The sequence below is a fragment of the Bos grunniens genome, chromosome 7 (assembly GCF_055505025.1).
Source record: "Bos grunniens cultivar Pamir isolate PY7600 chromosome 7, Bosgru_T2T1.0, whole genome shotgun sequence".
Lineage (NCBI taxonomy): Eukaryota > Metazoa > Chordata > Mammalia > Artiodactyla > Bovidae > Bos > Bos grunniens.
In genome coordinates, this window is record NC_141171.1 from 56,883,948 (window position 1) to 56,911,272 (window position 27,325).

The following is a 27,325-nucleotide window of genomic DNA, read 5'->3' on the forward strand; positions in this document are numbered from 1 at the left end:
GGGGTATACAAGGAGAGTGCAGTTACCATTATTTAACTGATCTAGAAATAAGTTGTTAAAAATCAGAATCCTGGTAGTATTCTCACACCATCTAATGAATAAATATCAAGTAAATCAATCTATCTGAGTGCTCAAGAATGGGATTAAAAAGTATTATCAACAGATTTAAATTGAAAGCTGGGAAATAAGATGGACAGAATATATTTCATCTGTTCTTCAAGTGATTCCAATAATGCAAAGAATCTTAAAAGAATTCACATAACCAAGTGGGAAATACATGTCTTCCATATAGTCAGCAGAACATTACACTAGTGTTCTTATGTTTTATTTGTTAGTTTATACTTTAGAATGACAGTTTTATTTGCTCTCTTCTATCCTGGAATCATTATTGGGTTTGGAAATGGTCATTCATTTTTAGGACTGTGACTACCATGCATGTGTGGATAGGAATTGAGCAGTTCAGGGCAACTCACCCAAAGACACAGTTCAAACCTTGGAGGAGAACTGAGGTCACACAACTAGTTAATGACAGAAGCATTAGCTCTCACTGTCTTTAGAGTAAGAATTAAAAGCCTGGAGCTGACCATTTCATTTCTTCTTCACAACAGTCCTATGAGGGTGGACCAATTAGCCCTGCTTTCCTACTAACAAATGGAACTTTTAAGAGGTTGTCCTTCATTCAAGTCATACAGAAAGAAAACTGATAATACCCAGAGCCAGCTCATAGTGGAAGCTAAAAATAGGCAGAGTTCTTCTGGAAGCAAATTGGTGATACACATCAAAAGTCTTTAAGTTGTGCACACTTGTTAGCATAGAAAGTGACCAGAAATAAATACAAGCATTTACATTTATGGATTCATTACAATATTATTAACAATACTGGAAAAAAACAGAAATCAACAATAAGGGCTATTATGCCAGTGACATATTATGAAAGCATCAAAAATCATGGTTTCAAAGAATATGGAAAATGTGTCATGACATAGAGAAATGTTCACAGTATGTCCAAGGTCAGAATAATCTCAATTTTGTTTTTCAAAAAAATACATATACATACATATGTAAATATACACAAAGACATATGGAAGGATCCATATCAAAAGTTAAACGTAGACACACTGAGAAATATAATTATGAATTTTAATACCATTGAAATATGTGCATTACCATATGTAAAACAATGACCAGTGCAAGTTTGATGCATGAACCAGGGAACTGAAAGCTGGTGCTCTGTGACAACCCAGAAGGATCGGGTGGGGAGAAAGGTTGGGGGGCAGGGGGATGGGCCACGTGTATACCTGAGGCTGATTCACATTGACATATGGCAAAAACCATCACAATATTGTAAAGTAATTATTCTCCAATTAAAATAATAAAGATAAAATAAAATAGATAACCAACAAGGACCAACTGAATAGCACAGGGAACTCTATTCAATATTCTGTAATAACTAAAAGGGAAAAGAATTTGAAGAAGAGAAATCATAACCTTGCAATGAGTAACTGAATCACTTTGCTGTATACTTGAAACTAACACAACATTGTAAATCAACTATACTCCATTATAAAATAAAAACGTTAAAAACTCAAATGAAGACACACATAATGAAGAACTTTCCTGGGAGTTTACCATAAAAAAATAAATAAATTTACATACCAAAAAAATGATTGCAAAATAGTATTTAAAGAAACAAAACCTTACCCATACTGCTGCTATCTAAAATTTTTGTTTGGATAAATATTTAAAGACTTTCCTGGTGGTCCAGTGGATAGGAGTCTACTTGCCAATGCAGGGGACACAGGTTCGATCCCTAGTCTGGGAAGGTTTCACACGCTGTGAAGCAACTAAGTCGGTGCACCACAACTCAGCTCGTGCTCTAGCACCCGAGAGCTGTAACTAGCCAGCCGTGCAGGCCCTACAGCCCAGGCTCCCCAACAAAAGATGCCACCGCGAGGAGAAGCCCTGAACTGCAAAAGAGAGCAGCCTCCACTCGCTGCAACTTGAGAAAGCCCATGCCCAAAATGAACATCCAGTGCAGCAAAAACAAGTAAATAAAATTCTACAAGATATGTAAAAGGCTATTTACTTATGAAAATATACCTCTTACCAGAGAATTTCTCTTAATGCTAGTAATTATGTAAGCTTTTCTATGTGGCAGGTATGTTTCATATGTATGCACTCAAACCTTGAAACAACCCCGTGTAGGACTGTTATCACTCCATTTTAGAGGTGAGAAAACTGAACATCCAAGATGTCAAATGTGACATCTGAGAAATGAGAAAACCATTTACTAAGGGGCAATTCTCCAAAGCTTAATATTTGTTACACACACAGGCAAAACCTTGTTTCACACCAAATAATCTTTCTAAAGGCAGAACATACTAGGTTTTTAGTTCAGGAGTTGGCATCCAGAAAACGATTATTAGGATGTCTATAATTGCTTCAAAATATTCCAGCATGTGCAGCATAATATTATGGTGCACGTGTTATTCAAGTTGCATACCAGGTAGTAAGTTGCCCTAACACAGGCTTCACCCTCCAGGCATTGGCTATAAGTGTTCTAATCAGCAGTCTCACTCTACAGAAACCTCAGTTACCTTTATCTGAAAACACCAGAGGCTTTGATAATTAGCAAAAGAAATGTCACAACTGTGAATTTTTACTGTTAACATTAGTGGCTTACTAACTAGCATGATGGATGTTAGAAACGGACTTCATTAACTCAATTAATAGAACTTGAGATGTGGGGATTAGCTCAAAATTCTAGAGACACACTCAACGTTGCAATGAGGATTTGAGACTATTTAGCACCAGCCAACCTTAGGGATGGCACCCACAGTTTATGTCTCAATGGCCCTGTAGCCAGACACTGGATTAAAGATTCTAGCTACCTGATATTATCTGTAAACCAGCTGAATCTTGCCTTAGGAATATCATCAGCTCCGTCTTCAGGGAATGAAGCACCCAGAAGGACAGAGATGTAATAAACCTTACAGAACAGGTAAAGTTACTTTGAGCTTACTTGTAAATGATTAACAAAGAGTCTGCACGTATTACAGAACTTTTTTATAAGCTGGTAGAACAACTGTGAGGGTGCAGCTGACCCTCACCAATTATCTATCTCCAATATGTACCAAAGAGACCTTAACTGTACATACAAATCACTGAAATGACTTTTCAAATGCCCATCTGGACTGCATATACAGTACCTCAGTATACTATACTATATACATACCACACACACACGTGTGGTTTGTATCTGTATATATGTGTGTGTGTGTATATATACACACACGTATATATATATACATACACACATATACATAGTATACAATGGGCTTCCCAGGTGGCACAAGTGGTAAAGAATCCGTCTACCAACGCAGGAGACAAAAGAGATGCAAGTTCAAGTCCTGGGTTGGGAAGATCCCCTGGAGTAGGAAATGGCAACCCGCTCCAATATTCTTGCCTGGAAAATTCCATGGACAGAAAAGCTTGGTGGGCTACAGTCCATGGGGCTGCAGAGTCGGACAGGGCTGAGTGACTAACCACATCCACATAGTGTACAGTGTATAGTGTGTGTGTATATATAGATTGTGTATGTATCCATATATAAAACAATATATATATATATATACACACCAGTGTATACAGTATACAAGAACAGTATCTGTGGTCTCAGAGAATTATCTTCCACTACTGAAATGGATTTTGTAAGGCTCAAATAAGCTCACACCCTGAGGAAGCCACATATTCAGATCTCTTCAGCTGTAGCATGCCTAGTCCAGACCTTCTTCAAAATGACGCACAAATCGTTTGACTTGCCCACATTGTTTCAGTGGCAAATATTTCACAGGCTTTTGAATTCTACCTCTCTCTGCTTCAGCCTTCCGATCAACACAATAAGAATAATGATGGAACCAATAATGGGGCCTTGCCAGGAGAGTGGCTCAAATAACTAATTATTTTATCACGCAGTGAAAATGTATTTCACAAACTTAAAAAAAAAGAAAAACCACCTCTGTGCGGGTGCATAATGAAGGCCCTGCGTTTCACAGCATTTGTATCATCCTAAAGTACTCGGACAACTGGACCAAAAAAGAACACGTGCATGACAAGACTGTCATCTCCTGTATTATCTCCTGCGCCTCTCCCAGAAAAGAGTGCGATTTACAAGAACCACGTGGGAGCTCACTGAAAAGTCCCTTTGATTTTCGTTTGGAACTGGAGGGGTTTGTGGGGAGGGGGCGTTGCAGGGGTGGGAGTGGGGGAGAACTGGTGATTGTTTTGTTTTGATTTGGAGAGATGGAGGCAAAAACTACAAAAGATAGTTACACTCATTGCAGTACAAAATATGCTTTCTCAGTGGGGACAACACTGAAATAATTTGTTCATGGGAGTGAATAAAAAATATCTTACACTTATTAAGTATCTAGCAAAGATATAATAGAGTACATACACAGATCATTAGGATACCTATGGTAGTAACATTTCCTGAAGTGAGGGACAACTAGGAAAAAAATGCCTGAAAAGGATTAGTTGGGGCTGACAATAGAATGAAGACTGAGCAACACTGGTGGAGGGATGCCTTCTCAGGGCTGAGGATCACCTGCAGAGCCATGCCTGCCCCAGGGAATATCCTTATCTCTGCTTCTTGTTCTGAGGATTCCTGAGGTTGAACTTGACTGGCCTGGGTTACTTTCAGCTCTCTGTTACAGTTGCTGGCCATTCCCCTAGGCATCAGAAATGTGTATGAAGACTTACAAGTGTCCCAGATTTCCACCAACCCCTATTTTCCCTCAGATTTTTCTGTTTCCTTAGTGTTTTGAGTGTGCTTGCTTCCCTGGAGGCATATGTATTTGGCATCCAGCATACTGCCTGTCCATGGCACTTTTTCAACACTTCCAGCCCATACTCTGTTGGCCATCCTGGGCCAAAATTCTCCACCAGAACATGAAATCAGCGCGAAGAGACAGAAACAATGGCAGAGTCAAGAGACAGGTGCGCGCCCTCCAGAATGAAGAAAGTACCTGCATGGCATGCTTGCTAGTGTCATCAGCCAAGAGTGTAGTATAAAGAGCGCTCACTTTCCTGAGAAAAACACACAGTAATGGTGCAGGCTACTGCTGTCATGGATAAAGATAGACTGCTATCTCAAAAAGAAACTTTCAAGCAGTTTCTTGACAAATTAAACCCAGAATTACTATACACTCTGGCAAAGAACTAAAAGCAGAGATTTGAACAAATAATCACTTGCCTTTGTTCACAGCAGCATTTGTGTCAGAAAGGCACCCCCCAATTGCAGATATCAAGGTGGTGAGGGGAAGAGGGAAAAGCAATCAAACAAGTGCCCAGAGGCAGAAAGAAAAAAAAAAAGAGACCTCACCTTAGGGGTGCATATCTAGTACTAGGTTTTAATTTCTATACACAGAGATATATACTTCATGAGCACCTAGTTTTTCTCTTTCTGATGAAAAAAAAGTCCCACCTTCATCACTGTTACTATGTCTGTTAGCCTTAAGCTCTAACCAACCCTCTTCCTTGAAGAAAGATAAATGCTATCTTTGTCTTACAGGAAACCACCAGAACAGAAAAACAAGAGGCCAGCAGAATTGGTTAGAATCAGCCAAACCCAAGATGGCAGAAGACCAGCCCTCTAGCAGACCCCGAGCCTCTTGACATGCTCATGGCAACATCAGCATGCTCAGCAACACACCTGCTAAGCGCCATGACAGGGATCACCAGACACAGAAGGGAGAAAAAGAAGTGACACCCAGCTGCAGGAGGAAACCCACCTTTTCCAGAAAAACCAATGCATATGCTCCCTCTACCATTAACCCTGCCTTTAAAAATCTTACTTTGATCACCCTCCACTCCCAAAAGTTGACTGTGAACTAATTTCCCGCTTCTCCATTCTCTGGCCATCAAAGAGTTTGTGCTGTTTCAGTCTCAGCATCAGTTTTGTTATTGGCTGTGTGAATCCAAATGGAAAAAGACCCTTCACCACTGAGGCAGGGGATTTCCAACAAGCTAGGGTCCAACTGGGAGTCCATACAACCAATTTGGAAACACCACCACGGAACAGCCTCAGGAATACAGTTCTAAAGGGAAAATTAGTTACCTAAAACACTCTAAGAAAGTAGGGAAAACCACTAGACCATTCAGGTATGACCTAAATCAAATCCCTTATGATTATACAGTGGGAGTGAGAAATAGATTTAAGGGCCTAGATCTGATAGATAGAGTGCCTGATGAACTATGGAATGAGGTTCATGACATTGTACAGGAGACAGGGATCAAGATCATTCCCATGGAGAAGAAATGCAAAAAGGCAAAATGGCTGTCTGGGGAGGCCTTACAAATAGCTGTGAAAAGAACAGAAGCGAAAAGCAAAGGAGAAAAGGAAAGATATAAACATCTGAATGCAGAGTTCCAAAGAATAGCAAGAAGAGATAAGAAAGCCTTCTTCAGTGATCAGTGCAAAGAAACAAGAGGAAAACAACAGAATGGGAAAGACTAGGGAACTCTTCAAGAAAATCAGAGATACCAAAGGAACATTTCATGCAAAGATGAGCTCGATAAAGGACAGAAATGGTATGGACCTAACAGAAGCAGAAGATATTAAGAAGAGATGGCAAGAATACACAGAAGAACTGTACAAAAAAGATCTTCACGACCCAGATAATCACGATGGTGTGATCACTGACCTAGAGCCAGACATCCTGGAATGTGAAGTTAAGCGGGCCTTAGAAAGCATCACTACAAACAAAGCTAGTGGAGGTGATGGAATTCCAGTTGAGCTATTCCAAATCCTGAAAGATGATGCTGTGAAAGTGCTGCACTCAATATGCCAGCAAATTTGGAAAACTCAGCAGTGGCCACAGGACTGGGAAAGGTCAGTTTTCATTCCAATCCCAAAGAAAGGCAATGCCAAAGAATGCTCAAACTACCGCACAATTGCACTCATCTCACACGCTAGTAAAGTAATGCTCAAAATTCTCCAAGCCAGGCTTCAGCAATATGTGAACCGTGAACTTCCTGATGTTCAAGCTGGTTTTAGAAAAGGCAGAGGAATCAGAGATCAAATTGCCAACATCCGCTGGATCATGGAAAAGCAAGAGAGTTCTAGAAAAACATCTATTTCTGCTTAATGACTACGCCAAAGCCTTTGACTGTGTGGATCACAATAAACTGTGGAACGTTCTTCAAGAGATGGGAATACCAGACCACCTGATCTGCCTCTTGAGAAATCTGTATGCAGGTCAGGAAGCAACAGTTAGACCTGGACATGGAACAACAGACTGGTTCCAAATAGGAAAAGGAGTTCGTCAAGGCTGTATATTGTCACCCTGTTTATTTAACTTATATGCAGAGTACATCATGAGAAACGCTGGACTGGAAGAAACACAAGCTGGAATCAAGATTGCCGGGAGAAATCTCAATAACCTCAGATATGCAGATGACACCACCCTTATGGCAGAAAGTGAAGAGGAACTAAAAAGCCTCTTGATGAAAGTGAAAGTGGAGAGTGCAAAAGTTGGCTTAAAGCTCAACATTCAGAAAACGAAGATCATGGCATCCGGTCCCACCACTTCATAGGAAATAGATGGGGAAACAGTGGAAACAGTGTCAGACTTTATTTTTCTGGGCTCCAAAATCACTACAGATGGTGACTGCAGCCATGAAATTAAAAGATGCTTACTCCTTGGAAGGAAAGTTATGACCAACCTAGATAGCATATTCAAAAGCAGAGACATTACTTTGCCAACAAAGGTTCGTCTAGTCAAGGCTAAGGTTTTTCCTGTGGTCATGTATGGATGTGAGAGTTGGACTGTGAAGAAGGCTGAGCGCCAAAGAATTGATGCTTTTGAACTGTGGTGTTGGAGAAGACTCTTGAGAGTCCCTTGGACTGCAAGGAGATCCAACCAGTCCATTCTGAAGGAGATCAGCCCTGGGATTTCTTTGGAAGGAATGATGCTAAAGCTGAAACTCCAGTACTTTGGCCACCTCATGCGAAGAGTTGACTCATTGGAGAAGACTGATGCTGGGAGGGATTGGGGGCAGGAGGAGAAGGGGACAACAGAGGATGAGATGGCTGGATGGCATCACTGACTCGATGGACGTGAGTCTGAGTGAACTCCGGGAGTTGGTGAGGGACAGGGAGGCCTGGCATGCTGCGATTAATGGGGTCGCAAAGAGTCGGACATGACTGAGCGACTGATCTGATCTGAAAACACTCTAATGATGATTTCTACAGAAGCCTCTTATGCTGGCTCAGATGTGAAGGTTTATCAGGAAGTCAGGCTGTTACCAGAAAACATCACTACTTGGATATTAGAACTGAAAAGCTAACTAATTAAACTAAACCTCTTTAAAAAACTCTGAAAAGGCAAAAGCTAGCAGGAAAAATACATTTTTACTTTTGGGCATAATGAGAGGGAATTCAGAGGAACCACTTGGTTCCTCACTTTAAAAATTTAAAGTCACTTGACTTCTAGATAACAGTTCAGAAGTCAGCTGTGGACCTCCCAATGCATTCTATTGCCTTTTCACTCATTTATGTACAAATGCATTAAGCACTGGCCAAGGTATAATGGTCAGGGAGGACTGGGTTTAAGGTGAATAAAACAGTCGTTCTGCCAAGTGTCTACTACTACTGTGAGCACTGCCATCAAATGGCAGAAGCCTTGGGAGTATTCACCTATTCTACCATCGCTTTCCCTGGGAAATGACTCTCCAACCATGATCCATGTAGTCATGACAGAGGATTAGCCATAATTACACAACCTGGCTTCTACCCTCCTGGCCATGCATGACCCATGGAAGGCCAATGAGAGTCTCTTCCAGAGAATCTGGAAATGAAGAAATAAGCAGATAGCCTTTCTAGTAAGCCAGAAACCTACATAAGTGGTACACTTGGACTGTGGAGGCCCATGTCACCCTATACAGCCTGTGAAGGAGAGAAAGCCAGACTACAAAGGAAGAGAATCAAACAGATGAATAGACTTAAAGGCAAGACCTAAAGAAGGAACATTACCTGGTTCCTGGCAGCTCTCAGTTCCAATGCAGACCATTCTGAAGCCTGCCAGCCTCACCACCCTTGTTGATCAATATTGAGCTAGCCTAACATAAGTTTCTGTTATTCAAAACCAAGGAGCTCTAATAAATACACAGGGAATAGGACAACAACACAAATTCATCTAATACACAACACAGTGCTGAGGAGGCCAAATTCTGCTCCATTCATCTGAACACATCTTATATAGTAAGTGGCAAGGGGTAAGACTTGTTGATACAAGATGGAAATTTGAGTCCCAGTCAGGCGGTGCAGTGGTAAACAGTCTGCCTGCCAATGAAGGAGATGCCTGAGACACAGGTTCGATCCCTGGGTTGGGAAGATCCCCTGGAGGAGGAAATGGCCACCTGCTCCAGAATTTCTGCCTGGAAAATTCCATGGACAGAGGAGCCTGGTGGGCCACAGTCCATGGGGTCTCAAAGAGTTGGACATGACTGATCAACTAAGCACAGCACACTCCACCCTTTGCTAGTTCTGTGACCTTGAGTAAGTTCATTTAACCCACACTCAACACAGTTTCTGCCACAAAACAGGTGCTCAATATACACACACACACACACACACACACACACACACACACACACATATATGCAAAATTAAGGAACATGGGCAAGCAGCCACCTACATGCTAGGTGCACTTATCTCAAGATAATTCTCATCAATAAAGTGGGGATAATAATGTCTACTTTATGTGTCTCACAGGATTACAATATATGCAATCACTGTATCAGTCAGTTTAGTTGCTCAGTTGTATCCGACTCTGGGACCCCACGGACTGCAGCATGCCAGGTTTCCTGGTCCATCACCACCTCCCAAAGCTTGCTCAAACTCATGTCCATCAAGTTAGTGATGCCATCCAACCATCACATCCTCTGTTGTCCCCTTCTCCTCCTGCATTCAATCTTTCCCAGCATCAGGGTCTTTTCCAATGAGTCAGTTCTTTGCATCAGGTGGCCAAAGTATTGGAGTTTCAGTTTCAGCATCAGTCCTTCCAATGAATATTCAGGACTGATTTCCTGTAGGATTGACTGGTTGGATCTCCTTGCAGTCCAAGGGACTCTCAAGAGTCTTCTTCAACACCACAATTCAAAAGCATCAATTCTTCGGAGCTCAGCTTTCTTTATAGTCCAACTCTCACATCCGTATATGACTACTGGAAAAACCATAGCTTTGACTAAATGGAACTTTGCTGGCAAAGTAATGTCTCTGCTTTTTAATATGCTGTCTAAGTTGGTCTTAGCTTTTCTTCCAAGGAGCAAGCATCTTTTAATTTCATGGCTGCAGTCACCATCTACAGTGATTTTGGAGCCAAAAAAAATAGTCTGTCACTGTTTCCCCATCTATTTGCCATGAAGTGATGGGACCAGATGTCATGATCTTCGTTTTCTGAATGTTGAGTTTTAAGCCAACCTTTTCACCCTCCTCACTGTATGATTAGGTTTTTAATAGGCTCAGAATTATGGGTGGGTCAAATAGAGACCCACTTAGAATAACCAAACAATATTTATTTATCTATAGCAAGGGCTGGTAAATTATAGCCCACAGGCCAAAGCCAGTCATGACCTGTGCTTGCATGGTCCACAAAACTAAGAATGGTTTTTATAAATGAACATTTGCAACAAATATCATTGTAGGGAACACTAATTTTTAACCTCAACTCAGATAAACACACTGGTTCCAAATCGAGAAAGGAGTATGTCAAGGCTGTATATTGTCACCCTGCTTATTTAACTTATATGCAGAATGAGTGAGTTGCTCAGTCATGCCTGACTCTTTGCAACCCCATGGACTGTAGCCTGCCAGGCTCCTCTGTCCATGGAATTCTCTAGGCACAATTACTGGAGTGGGTTGCCATTTCCCTTTCCATATATGCAGAGTACATCGTGCGAAATGCCGGGCTGGATAAAGCACAAACTGGAATCAAGATTGCTGGGAGAAATATCAATAACCTCAGATATGAAGATAACACCACCCTTACGGCAGAAAGCAAAGAAGAGCTAAAGAGCCACTTGATGAAAGTGAAAAAGGAGAGTGAAAAACTGGTCCCATCATTTCATGGCAAATAGATGGGGAAACAATGGAAACAGTGAAAGACTTTATTTTCTTGGGCTCTAAAATCACTGCAAATGATGACTGCAGCCATGAAATTAAAAGACGCTTGCTCCTTGGAAGAAAAGCCAAGACAAACCTAGACAGCATATTAAAAAGCAGAGACATTACTTTGCCAAAAAGTCCGTCTAGTTAGAGCTATGGTTTTCCAGTAGTCATGTATGGATATGAGAGTTGGACTATAAAGAAAGCTGAGCTCCGAAGAATTGATGCTTTTGAATTGTGGTGTTGAAGAAGACTCTTGAGAGCCCTTGGATAGCAAGAAGATCCAACCAGTCAATCCTAAAGGAAATCAATCCTAAATATTCATTGGAAGGACTGATGCTAAAACTGAAACTCCAATACTTTGAAGCGAAGAACTGGCTCATTGGAAAAGACCCTGATGCTGGGAAAGATTGAATGCAGGAGGAGAAGGGGACAACAGAGGATGCGATGGTTGTATGGCATCACTGACTCGACAGACATGAGTTTGAGTAAGCTCCGGGAGTTGGTGTTGGACAGGGAAGCCTGGCATGCTGCGATCCAAGGGGTCGCAAAGAGTCAGACACTACTGAGCGACTGAACTGAACAGGTAAATATTATCTTTCCCCCAAAATAATTCCATTTTTTAAAGAATTATATGCTTAGTAGACTTGTATTATAAAAACTATACTCAATTACTATCATTATATTTTAATTTTTTCAATTAAAAATATGTGCAAATTTATTTCTCTTGTTACAAAGCACCTACACAGTATTTTGATGTTGTCTCTTGGCCCATAAAGTCTTAACATGTTGACTATCTGGCTCTTTATAGAAATGAATTAGGAAAAGGCGACGCACTCTAGTCTTCTTGCCTGGAAAATTCCATGGCCAGAGGAGCTTGGCAGGCTATAGTGCGTAGGGTCGCATAGAGTTGGACATGACTCAGCACACATGCACTTTACAGAAAAAGCCTGCCACTTCTAATCTAAACAATGACCAAGAAGTCAACTCAGTCAGGGACACAGCAATAAAGTTATTTTTCTCATCAGCGCTATTATTCTTAGACAGCAATTTTGCAGAACATGGGGCTGTTTACAAATGCATTATTTTGCAGTATAGCAGGAAAAATCTGCCATAATGTCTGCCAAAATGCCATAATGTCATAATAATCACAACCGCCCTTCCAGAAGCTCAAATACCTGCTTCAAGCCCAGGCTTAAAAAGGCAGGGCCAGTCTGGCCATGTGCTCACCAGGGTCAGGAACACATCATTAATCTCAACAGTATGTCTGTGCAGTACAGTACAGTACCAAATACTCATTCATCACCCTCAGCCTCTCTCAGACTAACACGTTGTGGTCCAGGTTCATTACTGAACCTAGATCTGCAAGACAAAAACAAAGGTTCATTACCCAGAAATTCTCTGGGGTCATAATGATAGATCTGTAGACCAGCCATTAAGTCTGCCCCAAAAACAAAACTAGGTAACATATGCATCAGACCTGAGCAAACCCTGGAAATCAGTAATTATGTCCATCATCATAATTAATAACAATAATAATGACAATTAAACAATTTTTAATATAATAAGGGCTTCCCTGGTGGCTCAGATGGCAGAGTCCACTTGCAATGCAGGAGACCCAGGTTCGATCCCTGGGTCGGGAAGATTCCCTGGAGGAGGGAATAGCTACCCACCCCAATATCCTTGCCTGGAAAATTTCATGGACAGAGGAGCCTGGTGGGCTAAATGATAATAAAACAATTCTAAACTATTTACACTTGCAGTAGGCATGTAAAGGTGCATGAGAAATGGACTTTCCTAGGCAAGAAAATAGGATATAGCGATCTTAGATGTAATGCTATACAAAACAGGTGAAAAACAGAATAGTTTGGGACTTTCCTGGTGGTCCACTGGTTAAGATTTTGCCTTCCAATGCAGGGGGTATGGGTTCGATCCCTGGCTGGGGAACTGAGATCCCACACGCAGCAGGGTGTGGCCAAAAATTAAAATATAATACATGAATACAACATTGTAAATGAACCAAAAAAATTAAAAACAGAATTGTTCTACTTAGAACAAGGTAACACAGGACCACAGAACTCCAGGGTGGCCTCTGAACACCATTCACGGACACCTAAGCTCCCACAGGTACAGGGGTTGAAAACCATAATAAAAGATAATCAGGAGCTCCAGAGGTACGTCTTCTTCATCCACAACATCAGGACAAGAATAACAGCTATTTCCAAAATTTGCGAGCATTAAGTGAATTAATGATTAAATATTCTTTTTAGTGAGTAGCACATGGGAAGTGAAGTGAAGTGAAGTCGCTTCAGTCCTGTCTGACTCTTTGCAACCCCGTGGACTGTAACCTACCAGGCTCTTCCGCCCATGGGATTCTCCAGGCAAGAATACTGGAGTGGGTTGCCATTTCCTTCTCCAGGGGATCTTCCCAACCCAGGGATTGAACCCGGGTCTCCTGCCTTGCAGGCAGACGCTTTAACCTCTGAGCCACCAGGGAAGCCCAACACATGGGAAGCACCCCGTAAATATTAGGTATTATTGTCATTTTTACTAAACAGTTGTCATCATATTATATATACTGTAAACATAATTATTCACTTTGATTTATTTCTCTTCATTAGACTGTAAGTATTCCCATATTATTACATATTCTTCATTGGCCTATTTTTAATTTAATGAGACACAAATGGCACTTTGGTTTCACTTTGATTTGGATTCATGTAATAATTAGTGAGGGTAATTATCTTTGTATATATTTGTTTATTAACTATATTTTTTCTTGTTACGTCTGTTCAAGAATCTTGTTCAAGAATCCAATGGGAAACTCCATAATTTCTTAAAATTAATATTGATTAATAGAATGAGGCAGAATGTGGCAAAGATGAGCTGGAGGAGAGAGAGCTGGGGAGGGCCCAGGAGTGAGGACTCAGTGCCAGTTGTGGAAAGCAGGGAAGCCTTCATGGAGGAGATGGCATTTGATCTGAACTTTGTAGGATGTATGATGGTTTGCACGTTGGGGAGGAAGGAAGGAGAAAACATGGTCCGTATTCCACCTCACTGTCTAACTTGTCCCTGCTGCCCCTGCTGGTTCCTGTCTTTGTTCTCAACCATCATCAGGGTGGCTCTCCACCTTCTGACTCTTATCTTCAGAAGACAGTGGCTAGTTGGCTTCCCTCTTCTGACTGATCATCTCTTCTGGCCATTTCCTGTTTTTTTTTTCCTCACCCTCTTACCTCCCACTCCCAACCCTACTATTAATGGCCTGGACTCCTGAATCCTGCATTTCAGATTTTGGTCCTCATCTGCTAATTAGCTGGGAAAGATCAAAGGCAGGAGAAGGGGACGACAGAGGATGAGTTGGTTGAATAGCATCACTAACTTGATGGACATGAGTTTGAACAAGCTCTGGGAGTTGGTGATGGACAGGGAAGCCTGGTGTGCTGCAGCCCATGCGGTAGCAAAGGTTTGGACACGACTGAGTGACTGAACTGAACTGACTGAATTCTTTAATCCATCCATCTGCTTTTGCAATCAGAGAGCCTCTGGCAGCCTCCTCTGCCCTCAAGTCAACCATGTATCTGTACTTTATTTATATTCTCTTTATTTTACATATAAACTTCCAAGTAAACACTCATACACTCATATATATATGTCAAGTTCATCAGTTTTTTTTTTTTTTTTGGGGGGGTGGGGTGGCTATGCTGTGTGGCTTTGGGATCTTAGTTCCCTGACCAGGAATTGAACCTAGGCCCTTGGCAGTAAAAACATGGAGCCCTAACCATTGGACTTCCAGGGAGTTCCCATTCCCTTTAAATCAGTTGTAACAGACCACATGTAAGCCCTTGGTCCAGGCAGTCTGGGTGACCTTTGGATTCAGGCAGTCACAAGAAAAAAAAAAAAAAAAAAAATATTGATTAAGAGTGAAAGGACGCTTACCTTCTGGACACCCTGTCTTAAAAATGACCTAGCAAAAGACTCCAAAACGCAGTTGAGAAAACCAGCCCCTGTGATTGAAATCCTGCCTTTCTGAATGAACTCTGTCCTGCAAAAAACAAAAATATACACCCTTGGTGTCATTTCTATATTTGAATATTTAAATTACAGGGATTTCCAACAGCATAATTACCATTTATAATCAACACAAAATAATATCCATAGTAATTCAATAATTGCCTATTAGGACAAAAGATCTTCTTAAAAAGAGACTTCTAGTTTATATAATATAAGCAATGTATTATACTCAAATTAAAAACTATTCATTTCAAATCGCTAAGACAGTATATCTTTAAAGTCTTCACCATGCACAAAAAAACTGTCACTATGTGAGGTAATGGATGTGTTAACTAACCTTATTGTGATTATTTTGTAATATATACATATTTCAAATCATTACACCATACATCTTAAACTTACACAATATCACATTCCAACTGCATCTCAATAAAGCTGGAAAGAAGAGAAAATAAATGGGCACATTATTCTGGTTATAAAACCTATATAAAACACAAGTTTTATTTATACCTAACAAACATTTAATGATTAAAATGTGATAGGACAGTCAAAAAGCTTTAAGAATCTCTACTACAATAAATTTGACTGATTCTAAGTAAATATACTCTGGAATGCGAAGTCAAGTGGGCCTTAGGAAGCAATACTACAAACAAAGCTAGTGGAGGTGATGGAATTCCAGTTGAGCTATTTCAAATCCTGAAAGATGATGCTGTGAAAGTGCTGCACTCAAAATGCCAGAAAATTTGGAAAACGCAGGAGTGTTTGCAGGACTGGAAAAGGTCAGTTTTCATTCAAATCCCAAAGAAAGGCAATGCCAAAGAATGCTCAAACTACCACACAATTGGACTCACCTCACACGCTAACAAAGTAATGCTCAAAACTCTCCAAGCCAAGCTTCAACAGTACGTGAACCATGAACTTCCAGATGTTCAATCTGGATTTAGAAAAGGCAGAGGAACCAGAGATCAAATTGTCAACATCCGCTGGATCATGGAAAAAGCAACAGAGTTCCAGAAAAATATCTACCTCTGCTTTATTGACTATGCCAAAGCCTTTGACTGTGTGGATCACTACAAACTGTGGAAAATTCTGAAAGAGACGGGAATACCAGACCACCTGACCTGCCTCCTGAGAAATCTGTATGCAGGTCAAGAAGCAACAGTTAAAACTGGACATGGAAAAACAGACTGGTTCCAAACTGGGAAAGGAATACATCAAGGCTGTATATTGTCACCCTGTTTATTTAACTTATATGCAGAGTACATCATGCAAAATGCTGAGCTGGATGAAGCACAAGCTGGAATCAAGATTACCAGGAAAAATATCAATAACCTCAGATATGCAAATGACACCACTCTTATGGCAGAAAGCAAAGAAGAACTAAAAAGACCCTTGATGAAAGTGAAAGAAGAGAGTGAAAAAGTTGGCTTAGAACTCAACATTCAAAAAACTAAGATCGTGGCATCCAGTCCCATCACTTCACAGCAAACAGATGGGGAAACAACGGAAACAGTGACAGACTTTATTTTGGGGGGCTCTAAAATCACTGTAGATGGTGACTGCAGCCATGAAATTAAAAGACACTTGCTCCGTGGGAGAAAAGTTATGACCAACCTAGACAGCTTATTAAAAAGCAGAGACATTACTTTGCCAACAAAGGTCTGTCTAGTCAAGGCTATGGTTTTTCCAGTAGTCATGTATGGATGTGAGAGTTGGACCATAAAGAAAGCTGAGCTCCGAAGAATTGATGCTTTTGAACTGTGGTGTTGAAGAAGACTCTTGAGAGTCCCTTGGACTGCAAGGAGATCCAACCAGTCCATCCTAAAGGAAATCAGTCCTAAATATTCATTGGAATGACTGATGCTGAAGGTGAAACTTCAATACTTTGGCCACATGATGCAAAGAACTGACTTATTGGAAAAAACCCTGATGCTGGGAAAGATTGAAGGTGGGAGGAGAAAGGGATGACAGAGGATGAGATGGTTGGATGGCATCACCGACTCAATGGACGTGAGTTTGAGTAAACTCCAGGAGTTGGTGATGGACAGGGGAGGCCTGGCGTGCTGCAGTTCACGGGGTCACAACGAATCGGACACAACTGAGCGACTGAACTGACTGAAGTAAATATATACATATATCCTCATCCCATGCTATAAAATATCTTGTTAAAATTAAGTCTGAGACAATTATCAGCTTGAGTAGATTACTTAGATTCTCTTAAATCAGTTTCCTCCCCATATAAATTGGAAATAATTATAGCATCTTACTTTTACAACCAGTGCCAGAAATAAATAAACACATACATACAACAGGAACATGAACAGCTCCTGACACACAGTAAAGAACTTATTAAATGTTAGGCAGCCACCATTCCTAACGAGAGACAGACAGAAATAGGAAAGAAGCCTGGAATGACTTCTTTAATCTTTGATTAGAAAAGGAGGTGAGGGACTTCCCTGGAGGTCCAGCAGCTAACACTCTGTGCTCAAAGATCTCGTGTGTCACAACTAAGACCAGGCAGTCAAATAAATAAACCAAAATAAATATTAAAAAAAGTACTGCCCCTACTTTCTTATATCTCTAAGAAAAGGAAATGGGAGCCGCATCTCCCATAGGTGTACTTGGGAGTGTGTGTATATGTATATATGAACACATTCACTAAGAAACATATTAAGAAAATTATGAAATCAAAAAGCTGTGATTTGGGTGTAGTAACTATTTTTACTATAACCCTTAATTTCGGAGAAGGCGATGGCATCCCACTCCAGTACTCTTGCCTGGAAAATCCCATGGACGGAGGAGCCTGGTAGGCTACAGTCCATGGGGTTGCTAAGAGTCGGATACGACTGAGCATCTTCACTTTCACTTTTCACTTTCATGCATTAGAGAAGGAAATGGCAACCCACTCCAGTGTTCTTGCCTGTAGAATCCAAGGGACGGGGGAGCCTGGTGGGCTGCCATCTATGGGGTTGCACAGAGTTGGACACGACTGAAGCGACTTAGCAGCAGCAGCAGCAGAAGCAGGATAACCCTTAATTAGATCTCTCCAAATCTCTAATAGCGGTAGCCTCCACATTTAGACGATGCAGACTAAAAGGAAACCTTCAGAACACTTCTTTCTCGCTCCCTCCCTCCCTCCATCTCTCCCTCCTCCTCTCTCTCACATACATACAACAGTTATCTTAGCCAATCTCACAAATATTCTAGGCAAAGTAGCTTCCACCTCTTAGATCTAAGCCTATTTAAAATGATTTGCCCATGTAAAACTATATCCTAGTGACATTAATCTTTCCTGTCTTTGTTCCAGATTAAGTCAGAGTAGAATTTTAGTGATTTTAATATTTAAAAATGAAAAGTTGAGCAGTCCTACACTCTAGGGAGAAATGTACTCTTCAGTCTGCAAGGAAAATGTAGGTGAGGGATTAATATAAGTCTCACTTACATCATATTCTAACCAATATTTCTTTCCACCACTTTTGGGAGAAGTAAATGCTCAGAAAAGCACTCTCAGGCTTACCCACATATCAGAGAATAACAGGGCAGTAAAGCAGGGTCATGCCCTTGCCATCAGTGAGATGAGAGTTTATCCTATTATATTTTAAGACTTTCATAGAAGGAACTGCTGTATTTTCTCTCAATAACTCATTGACAAAGCATATCAGATATTTTCTTCTTAATACACATAGCAAATCTAAATCCCTCATGCCAGGTAAGCCTTCATTTAAGTTCCAGCACAAAACACAGTAGCTTACACAACAACTTATGGTTTAATTTCAGCTCTTTAAAAAAAAAAAGAAAGAGAGAGAAAGGCAAGATGGATGGATGAGTATATGAACAGATAGACAAGTGGACAGAGCTAAAATATGAACAGACTCTCTGGGCATTAGAATTATAGGTCCTATGTATTTACTTTATTCTTTTTACTAATTTTCTGTAATAAAGATGTATTACATGGCAATCACCAAAAATATTACTAATAAATCCTTAAGCATCATTTTCATATAAACAGTCGTCTTTAACAGGCTCTGTGCAGCCATGAACCATTTTCAGCATAGGGACATGCTAACTTCTGACTTAACTCCTTCATTTAAAGTCTCATTAAGTCACCTCTCGGCTTTCCTTTTCCTACACTACATAACTCCAGTTCTTTGTGCTTTTTGTCCTATGACTTTCTCCTTGACCCCAAGCTTTAAGCATCTGATGTTTGACTCAAGAGATACGAAGATGATTCAAGTTTTCCTATGCCTGTCTCTACTCAGCCTAAAGGAATGACTGCATCCATTCACCATGTTATATACTCACGGTCACATGCACTCTTCAAAAAACTGTACAGTAAAACTGTGTATTATATATCAGACACAGTATTATCTTCTAAGGTTGTCACTCTTAATATGTTTTCTTTCTTTTACACATGAGGAAACGGTGGTAGAAGTTAAATAACTTGCCTGTGGTCATAGCCTGCCATCATGCAGACACATATATACGGGCTCAAAACCCTAGCCCTGCCCCTATCTCAGTGAAGAAGACAACCATCGTCCCAGGCTATGAGATTAGAAATCTCAGCGACAGGTTACATGGCTCTTTTTTCTAATCCATCCAAACATTCACTCAGTCCCCAGACTGTGTTTATTTTACTTCTCAAGTCCCTCAACAGTCCATGCCATTCTCTCTCTTGCTGCTGCTACTGCCTGGGTTTAGCACAGCACTGTCTCTTCAGGACCACAACTGCCTCCCGATGGGGTTCCTGCCTCCAGCATGGGCTCCCCATAATTCACACTGCCCCGTCAGCTTCCTAAGCACATCCTGACCTTGTCTCTGTCCACCAAGGCACAGAGAATAAATCTTGCTTAGTGGAGATGCACCCACACTATTACATGAAGCTGTTGTTGGTTTTCACTGCTGTATACTGTTCTATTGTTTGAAAACACTCCAGATTATCTATCCACTCTCCCAAAGATGGACATACAATATGGAATCAGTTTGGAGTTTTGTAAAGGAAACATTTATAACATATCCAGTTACATATGTACACAAGTGTCTCTAGAGTGTCTTTGCTGTTATTGTTCAGTCGCTCAGTCATGTCTGACACTTTGTGACTCCATGGACTACAACATGCCAGGCTTCCCTGTCCTTCACCATCTCCTGGAGCTTACTCAAACTGATGTCCATTGAGCCAGTGATGACATTCAACCATCTCAGCCTTGGTCGTTCCTTTCTCCTCCTGCCTTCAAACTTTCCCAGCATAAGGGTCCTTTCCAATGAGTTGGCTCCTCACATCAGATGGCCAAAATATTGGAGCTTCAGCCTCAGTATCAGTCCTTCCAATCAATCCTTCCAGGACACCCGCTGACTCTGACTCCACTCTCCCCACAGGAAGCTGAAGCACATCGCCTTCAACAACATGAACCCTTTTCCCATGAAACATCTGCGCCAGCTGTGGGCAGCCCTCCGGGAGCCGCTGGAGGCCGAGCTGAACAAACTAGAGCAGCTCAAGGCCGAGCACCTGGAAACCTGGGCAGCCCACGGCAGGGTCTGATTTTGTTTAGGATTGACTGGTTTGATCTCCTTGCAGTCCAAGGAACTGTCAGGAGTCTCCTCCAACACCACAGTTGGAAAGCATCAATTCTCCAGTACTCAGCCTTCTTTATGATCCACCTCTCACATCCATACATGACTACTATAAAAACCATAGTTTTGACTATATGGATCTTTGTCAGCAAAGTAATGTCTCTGCTTTTTAATACTCTGTCTAGGTTTGTCATAGCTTTTCTTCCAAGGAGTAAGTGTCTTTTAATTTCATGGCTGCAATCACTGTCCACAATGATGTTGGAGCCCAAGAAAATAAAGTCTGTCACTATTTCCATTGTTCACCCATCTATTTGCCTAGTGGTCAAATATCTGGGTCACCGGACATGCACAGTTTCAACTTAAAAAAAAAAATGCCACGGTTTTCTAAATGGCTGGACTGGGTTGGTCAAAAAGTCCGTTCAGGGTTTTCTGCATGATGATATGGCAAAATCCAAATGAACTTTTCGGCCAACCCAATATCTAATATATATTTTTTCTTTACTGTATCATTTCCAATTGCAATGACTAGCACATGGTAGGAAATCAATAATGCATTAGGAACAGAAGAATGGAGAGGAGGAGGGAGGGTAAGGAAGAAGTAGGGAAGAAGCAAAAGAAGGAGAAATTTATAGTACATCTCAATACTTTGGTCAGGGAGATTGAACCAAATGTCTCAGGAGCTCACCTGTAGTTGTCAGTAGGAGGTAGCCTTTACCTGACTAAGAGATAAGCTGCTGTTATTGCTGCTGCTGTCATTGCTGCTGCTGTCATTTCAGTCGTGTCCGACTCTGTGCAACCCCATAGATGGCAGCCCACCAGGCTCCCCCGTCCCTGGGACTCTCCAGGCAAGAACACTGGAGTGGGTTGCCATTTCCTTCTCCAATGCATGAAAGTGAAAGTGAAGTCGCTCAGTCATGTCCGACTCTTCTCGACCCCATGGACTGCAGCCTACCAGGCTCTTCCACCCATGGGATTTTCCAGGCAAGAGTACTGGAGTGGGGTGCCACTGCTTTCTCCAAGAGATAGGCTAGCCCAATATCTGGAAACTTGTTTAAAAAGGAGGCTCACTCGTTCATAGGACAAACATATGCTACGCTAAGTCACTTCAGTCGCATCCAACTCTGTGCGACCCCATAGACAGCAGCCCACCAGACTCTGCCGTCCCTGGGATTTTCCCAGCAAGAGTACTGGAGTGGGTTGCCACCTATAACTGAGTGGTAAAGAAGCCGCCTGCTAATGTAGGCGACACGGTTGGATCCCTGGGTCTGGAAGACACACTAGAGAAGGAAATGGCAACCCACTCCAGTATTCTTGCCTGGAGAATTCCATGGACAGAGGACCCTGGTCCATGGGGTCATAAGGACTCAAACACGACTTAAGAAACTGAGCACACAAGAACCTGAGTCCCATCTTCATCTATCACTTTGTCCACAGGCAAACAGAATTCTACACAGAACACACTGGAATCATAACAGAGAGCACACAGCTCAAAGGCTGGAACTCCTCTGACAGTTTATACCATCAGTCTCGGAGGTGGGCGTCATGTAAAAATGTGGTTCCTTCTGAACTGGAGAAAATGAAATAGTTCAGAGGAAATATGGATCAGGAATTAATCCCCAGGGTGTGCAGCCACCAGCAAGGAATCCATAAAATGGCTGTTTCCAGGAAAGCAAAAGCTCGTAATGAGATCCTGTCCCTGAATTACTGACTGGCTGGGTATGGCAAATCTGGCCTAATTGTTTTCACAATGGGAATTTAATTGAAGTGTCTTTGATGAGAAAAAAAAAAGGTTCCATGGATACGCTTGAGATGACATCTCATTTCTAACTGAGATGTTTTTGACATTCTGTAACCAACACAGAGGGGTGGCCCAAGGGACAAGCAGAGTCTGAGGGTCAGATTGCCTGCCCATGCCCTCCTAACCCCCTGGGCCTGACATTGCTGCAGAGACTGTCCTGCACTCCACCACACCAGGACACATGGTCCCCCCAAAGACTTACCAAATCCACCAACAAAACCGTGCTTCCTCAGGGCCCCAATTCAAATTACAGGGTTCTCAATAAGCACTAAGCAGTTTTTAACCTTACCACAAACCCACATAATTTTATACAGATTGCTTATATTTTATATTTTTATGTGTATTAAATATATATATACATGTATATTTATGTATATTTATACAGGACATGGATAAGGCATGTGGCCCCTGCAGTCAGATGGCTTGGACTCATATCTGCTCTCTAACACAGAATGGGACTCGTCCACGTAGGTAAGTTCCTGAAGCCCCGTCTCCTCTGTAAAATGGGGTTAATCATATCTACTCAAAGGTTGTTCCAAAGGTGAATAAGATAATATGTAAGGTAATACTCAAGGTAATATGGTAAACATTCAATACAAGTTAGTTAATCACACTAACACTGGTAGTAATAATGCTGTTAAACTGCTACCATATTTGCAGAAAGAGGGGCACAGTGTCTTAGAAAGTAAATGCCCACAGAAGAAATCCAGCTCCAGTAAACTCCAAAGTATTTCCAGTCCATCAGCATCTAGGTGGCACTCAATCCTCATAAAGCACCTGGCAGGGAGTCCCTCCCTCCCGGTGCTGGCATTCAAGGCCCTCGGAGCTCCAGACCCTCCATCTTTCCAGCCTTTCCTCCCACGCTGCTGCTGCTGCTGAGTCACTTCATTCATGTCCAGCTCTGTGTGACGCTACGGACTGTAGCCCACCAGGCTCCTCTGTCCATGGAATTCTCCTGGCAAGAATGCTGGAGTGGATTGCCATGCCCTCCTCCAGGGGATGTTCTCAACTCAGGGATCAACCTGAGTCTTCTGCATTACAGTCAGACTCTTCATCACTGAGCCACAGGGAAGCTCTCCCATGCTGCTATCGCATATCAAATGCCAGCCCAGCAGCCACAGAGACCAAACAGTCTGCTGGCCTCTATAACCACCACTCCTAAAGTCCTTCCCCCTGAGCTGCTCTCTTTTAACCTGTTCTAGGAACCAATGGGTTGCTATCTAAGTGATTAGCCATGAGCAGCAGCAGGGAGTAAGTAACAGTGGATCTCAGGAGCAGGAGCGGGTATATATTACAGGGCAGGGTGGCTCAGCCTCTTAAAATACAGCATTAATTTTCACAATCTGTCTTATTAATAGCCTGCTGTGGAGAAGCACTGTATTAATACAGTGCTTCAATACACGTCTTTCAATTCTCACCATCTATCTTAGGACATAGATAATATTCACCCCATTTTACAGACGAAAACACTGAGGCTTAGAGAGGCAAACTGGCTAAGGTCACACAAAAGTAAACACATGGCCACTTTTTGAATCCACACAGTTAACATCTGTTCCCACATCCCTTCCCACAACCGTGTGACCTAGGAAGGTGCCTATTCAGTGCAAGTTCACTGGCATCCTGAGTGATAGGCAAAGCTTGACAATATACAAGTTTGTGGACTGGTCTAACTGGAGGCTTGTCTTGGTATACTGGGCCCACCATTGCGTGCATCCCATTCAGGCTGGCTTCAAGGATGTGTGCTCTACAGGGCGGCACAGTCCTCCACCATCAGAAGGGCTACACATTCCGCTGAATGCGCCACTGTCACTGTTTCAAAGTTCCTAACTCTTTTTTAACAGGGGACTCTGCCTTTTCATTTTGCACTGGCTCCTGCAAATTATGTAACTGTTCCTGATCCCATTTCAAATGTTGGTCTGTACAGCCCTGCCAAGTCCCTGGGAAGTTTTCTGAGATGCTTAGGCATACATACTTTAGTTTAGCAATACCTAATAAAAGCCTCAAACATGTGTAAACCTTTGGACCCATAATATCTACCTCTAACAATGGGCTTTGAGCAAAAAAAACCTTAGATGAGGGTATAGACCAGCCTACAAAGATTCTCATCACATGACTATCTATAAGAGCAAATAATGCAATTCCCAATAATTAAGCACATTAGAATAATTTTATCCAATAAACAAACTGAACAGCCATTTTAAAAAATCATTTTAAAGTGACGCATTTAATAAGGAAAGACAGTCCCAAAGGTAATGTTAAATTAATGTAAAAGTCAGAATACCATGTACAGCATGTTACATGTCTGTAAAAATGATTTGTTCTGCAGAATAAGTAAATGAATTATAGCAACTACAGTATTCTCCTACCACAGAATGCTCCAGAGTAACGGGAAAAGAACAAACTGCTGATCCCTTAAGTCCACCAGGTGGACTGTCAGCAGGTTCCTGGCTACAGCCCCAAAAGACCTTTAGGTTGTTCTGCATGGCATCAATTCTTGGTTGATATTAATAAAACACTGTAATTTTTAACACCCAAACTTTTTATTTACTAGAGAAGAGTGGAGGAAGGGAAAGGAAGAAAGAAAGGAAGGGAAAGGAAGGAAAGGGATAAAGATAAAAAGAAGAGAAAGAGATGAAGGAAGGGAGAGGGAGGGAGGGAGGAGGAAGGAAATTAAACCAGCATCTCTGTTCCATAAGAGATTCCAGAGGAGTTCATTCAAATTTCGCTAAACTTTTCAACAGGGTGTTTCTGCCAAAAAGTGTTTACTGTCTGCTGGAGAGCCAGATAATCAACTGGCCCTGCTTTATAAGATTAACAGGAACTATGCAGAAAACAGAGTTGCAAAAGGAGTGCCAGCTGTATGTCTGCTTTCCACTGGAACCACAGGACACTGATGAGTTATTACGGGTTCTTAAATCTAGAGGCTCCACAGACTTACCTGGAAAACGTTAAATATATTAATTCCCAGGAGCCAGCCCAGGCCAACAAAACAAGAATCACAGCAACGAATCCACATGTTTAAACACCCCTCAATGCTGCACTAATATACAACACAAAACCAAAGGGCAAAGGAGGAGGGGAGGAAAAATAATCAATAGACATTCACTAAGATATTTCAAAAGCCCTTACTTGTAAATGGCACAGAATGCTCTCCTGGCTAAACACCATTGTTCCAGTTCAGTCATCACCACCATTTTCAATAAAATAGCTTACTGCACTTGTCAAAGTTAGTACCTTTAAGGCACCACACCACTCTGAAAACAGCATTTATTCACCATTACAACCTACATTTATCTAGTGCTTTATACTCTCCAAGTGTAGAGCATTCCCATTTATTATCTTATTAAATCTCCACACAACTCTTGTGAGGACATCCCTGGTGGCTCAGCTGGTAAAGAATCGCCTTCAATGCAGGAGACCTGGGTTTGATCCTTGGGTTGGGAAGATCCCCTGGAGAAGGGAAAGGCTACCCACTCCAGTATTCTGGCCTGGAGAATTCCATGGACTGTATAGTCTCCATGGGGTGGCTAAGAGTTGGACATGACTGAGCGACTTTGACTCACTCTTGTGAGGGAGCTCAGGCCAGCTTGAGCCCTCTTTCTGGAGTCCATCAGCAAGTAAATGACTAAGCAGGAAAAAGCCAAAGAGAAGTATTCTGTATTGCCGGGTTCAAGATTCCCTCTACACCGAATTTCCCAATAAATCCTTTCAGGCTTCCCTGATCTGCACATGTTCCTCCTGCCGGCACCCTTTTTACTCCTCCTTATGTCCCCTTTTCAGCTCATAAGAAGGATTATCTGGCATTCATTCAAAAAATGGCCACAGAGCCATCTCTATGAGCCCTGCACTGTGCCAGAGGTGGGGGTTCAACAGGATAGGAAATAGAGAAGACCCTGATTATATGGATATATGTTATATGTTATATGGATAACAATTATATCTATTGCAGGGGATTCTTACTGAGTGAAAAATAAGGCTCCTGCCCAGATGCTATATTTACAGAAAAGGCCTTGGTTTTTCATGTTCAATAACTAGCAGCTCATTCTGCTAATTGTCTCATCACTCACTGATACATGGGAAATTAAGGTCAATAGAATCAGAGGCATCTTGTTTGGGGGCATGAATACAGTGGGTTTTTTTGTTTTATTGTTTATTAGATAACAATACCCTCAAGCCCTTTATCATCACCATCAAGGCTTAGAAATAATTCCTAAGTAAAGTTGACAAAATCAGAATATTTTAATATATTTCAGTGAAAACAAGCTTGGAGGTCAACTAAAAAGGCCACTGTCAAACAAACACAAGGAAGTTACCTGTCAAATTTTCTCCTGGGGGAAAAAATACATCAGAATAGGGAAAAAATCGATACACAACAAGAAATGCCCAACAATTAGTCCCTAGAAACATGCAAATTAATTATACTATTTGTCAGTCACCAAATGAATACTCGAGACTTGGGATGTTTTAATCCAGAAACTTAAAAAGTAAAAATGTTACATACCTTATTTAACAGCATGAAAAGTAATTTCAATAGTAACAAAAACTAATTGAGCTAAGAACAGCTACTCATCTCAGTCAATTAATCTGTGTTTAAAGTTTTGATTTGGGCTTTTTTGTTTCTTTTACTATATTCCAGGAGGGACATTTTGGATATTTTATAAATGGCAAGTCAACATAACCAATGTTATTAACACACATGCTACTAGGCTGAAATCTCCGTATCTCAAAAATAAGGTTTGCAAGCATCAGTGGACAAGCCAAAGTTCTTAGACATGGACAGG

General features: G+C 41.5%; 1 protein-coding gene across 4 annotated transcripts in view; it reads right to left on the reverse strand.

The window, feature by feature from the left end:
* Positions 1-27,325, reverse strand: part of PRELID2 (PRELI domain containing 2) — an 83,874-nt gene that overhangs the window by 27,295 nt on the left and 29,254 nt on the right. For 2 of the 4 annotated variants that reach the window (XM_086413658.1, XM_086413657.1), the window contains one exon: positions 15,104-15,209. The exons of the other annotated variants lie outside the window; for them this stretch is intronic. In XM_086413658.1, coding sequence (XP_086269784.1) covers positions 15,104-15,209 — 106 coding nt within the window. The remainder of the gene's footprint in view (positions 1-15,103; positions 15,210-27,325) is intronic. 4 annotated transcript variants of the gene reach the window in all.